Source organism: Toxorhynchites rutilus, chromosome 3, assembly GCF_029784135.1.
Source record: "Toxorhynchites rutilus septentrionalis strain SRP chromosome 3, ASM2978413v1, whole genome shotgun sequence".
Taxonomy (NCBI): domain Eukaryota; kingdom Metazoa; phylum Arthropoda; class Insecta; order Diptera; family Culicidae; genus Toxorhynchites; species Toxorhynchites rutilus.
Window position 1 is genome coordinate 167,347,669 of NC_073746.1, and position 6,000 is coordinate 167,353,668.

At 42.5% G+C, this 6,000-nt stretch overlaps 1 protein-coding gene across 1 annotated transcript; it reads right to left on the reverse strand.

Moving 5' to 3' along the window:
• Positions 1-3,805: 3,805 nt before the first annotated feature.
• On the reverse strand, positions 3,806-4,866 carry LOC129778182 (twist-related protein-like). The gene has a single exon (XM_055784924.1). It carries the CDS (start codon positions 4,588-4,590, stop codon positions 3,844-3,846), a length of 747 nt encoding a protein of 248 aa, XP_055640899.1. The 5' UTR covers positions 4,591-4,866; the 3' UTR covers positions 3,806-3,843.
• Positions 4,867-6,000: the final 1,134 nt, after the last annotated feature.

Sequence of the window (6,000 nt, forward strand, 5' to 3'; positions counted from 1 at the left end):
ATTTAGTCCGTCTTGTTCGAATATACCAATTTGTGTGCTAAGCCACGCAAAACGCGTCACATCGTGTCCAAGGACACCCAGCTGGCCCATCGTATCCGAGAAGAGCGTGCTTAAACCGCCGCGCTTCCGCTTTCGTCATTATTATCTTAATACTTTAGCATATAATCAACGGCCCTTTTCAGGGACACCGAATTTATGGATTGAAGTTCAGAAAAGTTTTTGCAGGCCGAGCTGAAAGAAGCATTTAGTGAAAATGGTGGTGTCGATGAACATTCGATACTGATGGGCGCCATTGACTATGGATTTAATGATGACGAATACGAAATATATGATAGTGGATATTTCTCCATATCGAAGAAATCACCTTGATGAAAACTGCGTTATAAAATTATTTGTGGACGAATGCCGCAATCGATTTTCGATTCTAATTTGCGTTGGGTATTTCCTCAGAGGACTCGATTCCTCCTTTGAGCATTGATAATCTCTTACTGGCAAAAGTATGATAATCACATATTCGAAAGATAAAATGCAGATGTTTTCTGCCAATCTCCTTTCAACCTCCAACATCTTTTCTCTCGTTTGTCGTTTTTCAATTTAATTTCTCCCTAACGGAGCATTTAGCGAAATCCGAGGTATCGATGATAATTCGATACCGATGGGTGCCATTAACTATGGATTTGATAGTGAAGAACACGATAAGATAAGGTGTAGTGGATATTATCGAAGTGGATATTATTAGGCTGTCAAAAAAGTCCTGCGGTATTTCCGCGAGGTGTCGTTGTAAGCGCGTAGTTCTAGTTGTATTCATTGTATCGAGTCATACTATAGCTTGTTGGAAAGGTATTTTTGCGCGCTATAATATAGTCCTTGACAGTGTTTTGTTTGGTTAAGTCGTTCGTGAGTTATAGTGTCGCAAATATGGAGCAAAATAAAGAGAAAATCCGACATATTTTACAGTACTCTTATGACAAAGGCAAAAATGCATCTCAAGCTGCCAATAAAATTTGTGCAGTTTATGGACCCGATACAGTTTCCATTTCCACCGCACAAAGATGGTTTCAACGTTTTCGTTCTGGTGTAGAGGTCGTCGAGAATTGCGACAAAATCGCTGAATTAGCCGAGAAAGACCGGCATAGTAGCAGCCGTAGCATCGGCCAAGAGCTGGGGATAAGTCATCAAACCGTTATTAACCATTTGAAGAAGCTTGGATTCACTCGATGTATGGGTGCCACACACGTTGACGCAAAAAAAAACATCTTTGACCGTATCAACGCATGTGAATCGCTGCTGAATCGCAACAAAATCGACCCGTTTCTGAAGCGGATGGTGACTGGCGATGAAAAGTGGACCCACTTTTACGACAACGTGAAGCGCAAACGGTCGTGGTCGAAGCCCGCTGAAGCGGCTCAGATGGTGGCCAAGCAATCATTAACGGCCAGGAAGGTTCTGCTGTGTGTTTGGTGGGATTGTCAAGAAATAATCTATTATGAGCTGCTTCCCTATGGCCAAACGCTCAATTCGGACCTGTACTGCCAACAACTGGACCGCTTGAAGGTAGCACTCATGAAGAAGAGGCCATCTTTGATAAACAGAGGCCGCATTGTCTTCCATCAGGACAACGCCAGGCCACACACTTCTTTGGTGACGCGCCAGAAGCTCCGGGAGCTCGGATGGGAGGTTCTTTTGCATCCGCCGTATAGTCCGGACCTTGCACCAAGTGACTACCACCTGTTTTTGTCCATGGCGAACGAGCTAGGTAGTCAGAAGTTAGCCACAAAAGAGGCCTGTGAAAATTGGCTATCCGAGTTTTTTTGCCAATAAGGAAGCGAGCTTCTATAACAGGGGTATTATGAAGTTGGCATCTCATTGGGAACAAGTCATCGAACAAAACGGCGCATATTTGACTTAAAACAGATGATTGTAACTAATTTTATGAACAAATGAAAATTAAAAAAAAATACCGCAGGACTTTTTTGACAGCCTAATATATTACATATCAATATTTGTTAACGAATGCTGCAATCGATTGTCGTTATTGGGAAAGGTGTCTTATTTTTACTGTGTTATTCCGAGGAGAAATCGATTCCTTCTCAAGTGTTAATAATCGTGCCCCGGATCAACGATGATTCCAATTGTCGGGGCTTGGGGAGTGGGTACTATTTGCGCTGGGTATTTCCGAGGAGGAATCGATTCCCCCTTTGAGCGTTGATAATTCTTTTCCGGCTAAATGAAGTGGTATGATATTCACTTTATTCGAAAGATGAAATGTCTAAGACTTATATGCTTGTTACTTATTTATTGCTAAATCAACGTTAGTCCTACGTCCACTTTGCGGTTATATCAAAGATACCCACTTCTAGGTTTTTTGCGGTTTCATAATTTTCTTCGGATTTTTTGCTAGATATCACTTTTTACACACGTCTAGTAGTGTTGTGTCACAGATTTGAACAATTTAGAATCCTTTAAAAGGTAAAACTTTGATAAATTTATGTTTACTTTTGCGACTCCATTAAACTCGAACTTTGCAAGCTACAATACACAACAAAACAACAACAAAAAGTGACAGATAAAATGACACTGATACAAAAAACACTCTTAAATTGTCATGTGGTATCATTCAAAATGCGCTTAACACTATAGTTTCATCAAAAACAGTTTTTCAAAAACGGGCATTTTTGCGTATTAAATTTCATACGCTGGACACTAACCTTTTATTTTAGGGGGTCTCCGTAGCCACATTGGTTGCGCGTTCGCTTAGTAAGCGATCGATCGTGAGTTCAAAACTCAGGACCCTCATTGACCATCTTTGTGTTGTTACAGAATAGCTTCGTCCACGCAACAATCATCAGCGATGGAGATCGATCCACGGTCGAAATAAGATCGATTCATCCATACCACTGCTCTGCTCTGCAAGACACATCGGGCTGCTGTTCTATAAATAACTCAACAATGATCAATCAACTGTCTCCGCTGTCCGGTGGTCCAACTGGATAATGGAAGAACAGAAAGAATACTCTTACGCCTAAATGGCTACTTTGTGAATGTACCATATGTAATGGTATAGAAGGAATACTGGCGAACGGCAACTGTGTAATGTGCTAATTATAGATATGATAACCATGTGACATGTACACGATTAAAATTCGGCTCTGTTACAGCTAAAATGCTAATGAGCCTTAAATAAATAAATGGGATAAAAAAAAACCTTTTATTTTGGCTTCTAGAGCTGGGTACTTTCGAAACCATTCCACTAATCCAGTTTTCCTGAATTTTTTGAAAGCGAATGATTTTTTAGATACACCTTTGGGCATTCCTTGCCCCACCAAAGTGATGGAGGACGACATCGGAAAGTGGTAGCGGGAATACGTTTCTTTTAAGCTTGAAGAGCGCTATCGTAAATCAAACATGATATGAAGTTATACTCTTTGAGTGAAGTAAGTTCATGCATTGAAACAATTGCTCCAGACATTATTTTCGCAAATTTTCTCCAGTTTTTTTTCGTGAGGTAACGTAATTCGATTGAGATAACATAGGTTCTATAATTAGACAAAGCACAATTTCGAGTGAATTTACCTCAATTTGGCTTCATTAATTGACAATGTTTAGTACCTTGGCAAACCCAACTATACTTTTTCTTTTTTTTTTCTCACAATACAGAACAGAGGAAATATCGGAACACATCTACGAAACATATTTAAAATAATAATTTACTTTATTTATATCATTCATTGAGCATTACATTCGCCTTAAGACTAGATTTGGCTTCGGTTGTGATTATTTCTACATTTGGTGCATTTGGTCTTTGAAATTAGAGACTGATAATCCCACAGATTAGATTTTGTTTTATATGAAATCCACTTCATAGAATCGTTGAATTTCCATCTCTCCGCCCCGATCGTGGTTATTGTTACTATCACTGGCTGTGGACGTTTCGGAATCGAACAAACTGTACGTCGTTTCGTCGGCACCTCGCTCCAGCAGATCGCTCAACGCGTTAATGTAAGTTTGCGCCATTTGAAGTGTTTCGAATTTGGAAAGCTTGTGATCTGGACCGAGTGTCGGTACGATCTCTCGCAATCTGTCGAAAGCAACGTTCAAACTATTCATACGCTTCCTCTCCCTCGCGTTTGCCGCGAGCCGTCGCTTTTTCAGCACCGTGGGGCTAGGTGGTGTCAGGGGGTTCTTTCTACTGTCCGTGGATTCCCCTTTCGGTGCTTTCGAGGTTCTGCTGGAGGTGGAGCAAGCGGAGCGCCGCTTGGTTTTATTAGCTCGGCTAGCTCCCTTAATTGAGTCATTCGCCATAATGGGGGCAATTGGTTGGCTTTCGGTGTCTGGAAGCCGCTGATCCAAATAGTCATCCGTTTGCACTGGAACAAAGCTTTCGCCGTCGATTATCATTTCCGAGAATGTAGATAACCCATAGCTTACGCTTCCATCGTGACCCCCCGAGAACGTCGGACTGGTGTCGCCCGATGAGCCAAAGCTTCGGTACAGAGACGTGTCAGACGAGTAATTCGGCAAATAGTTCTCCATCATTGTCAGACCATATCCACTAATGCGATCCAATCCAACGGTCGAGTATTGCTCCATTTTGGCCAGATTCTCAATTACACGCCCAAATTAACATCACTTTTCGCCGGGCGATTATGTTGGGATTTTTTTCTTCTTCTCACTGCGGGGAAAAACAATTTCTGGTGATTGATGCTTCCTTCTTTAGCGCCCGGTTAATATCCAGCTTCCGATTGCCCGGGCGCTGTGATCTCTCTCGTTGTTATTTTGTTTTCGGCGATCTTCTGCGAACGACTTGCTGGAACAGAGTGGCGAACTTCTTTTGATTGAGGGCTGAAGGGCTAACGATCCGGCTCGAGCGAGTGCATCGAACGAACTGCGATGGCATTCGACCTGCGCGAGCGACTTTTGCTCCTTAATTCTCGTACTCTATCAGAAAAGGATCATCAAACACACTCAAACGGGGATGGGTCATAGGCACAATAAAGCGAAACAGGGGATGAAACCGTCGGACACCAGGCAAGGGGGAAATAATTGGGGTACCTTTTATTGGAACAGTTTCTGGACTCGCTTTGTGATGTGCGTGCGCGTGTTTTTATATTTATGTTGCTTTTAGGTGTTCATTATCGTAGCAATCAAACTTAGGGTACTGGCAGAACTCGTGCGCAGGACGATTGCGCGAAGGGTTCGCGCAGAAAAATTGAAAAAGAACTAATTAGAGCTTCTCTGGTCCACACGCAAATGGGATGAAACTGTTACAAACGAGCGAAGAATGCGAGATTCGCGTTAGAAACTTGGTATAAAACAAAAATTCTGAATTTTTCGCATCTTCCAGACAAATTCTAATATTTCGCCTTCGTCATTGCCCCTTCCCGGTTCATACATACATAATACGTCTGCAGTAATAATTATAAATGACTCTGAAGATAGCGTAGAGTCACCTTATCGCAGATCAAAGAAAGTAGCGGAGCGAGGAAAACAAAAAACCAACAACAGCATACAGGACGAGCGCAGCACGCGTTTCGCCCTATGCCCACGCTTAACACCGTGGCAAACAACGAGGACGAAATAAACATAAGGACCTCGTCAGACACACGTCTCAGCGGCGCTCGTGTGGAGGAACGCTTCTTCAATGAATTCCGACGAACATCTGTCCACGCTTAAGGCCACCGAAAGTTATTTCACGCCATACGTGTTCTGAACGGGGGGGGAATATCCCATGTGTGTACCACTTCTTGAGGACACGCGACCAGCCAAAAGCTCCTCAAGCGAGCCGCTGACAGCTGGAGCATTGATCGCGAAGTGAAGAAAGGGGGCAGCAATTATGGTAAGATTTGGTGCGATTTTCTCGGAAAGGGTTTTGGCCGCTATCTGCTGAGAGGGACTAAGGTTCATTTATTGATGTTGCTGTGGGACGGATTGGTCCAATGTAAAGTAAAAATCAGCTTTGTTTTTGATTTCTGATCTATGATATGGAAAACCATACTGCTA

Bases quoted from the DNA above. Each gene is read 5' to 3' on its own strand.
- LOC129778182 (XM_055784924.1), bottom strand. From the start codon at position 4,590: ATGGAGCAATACTCGACCGTTGGATTGGATCGCATTAGTGGATATGGT.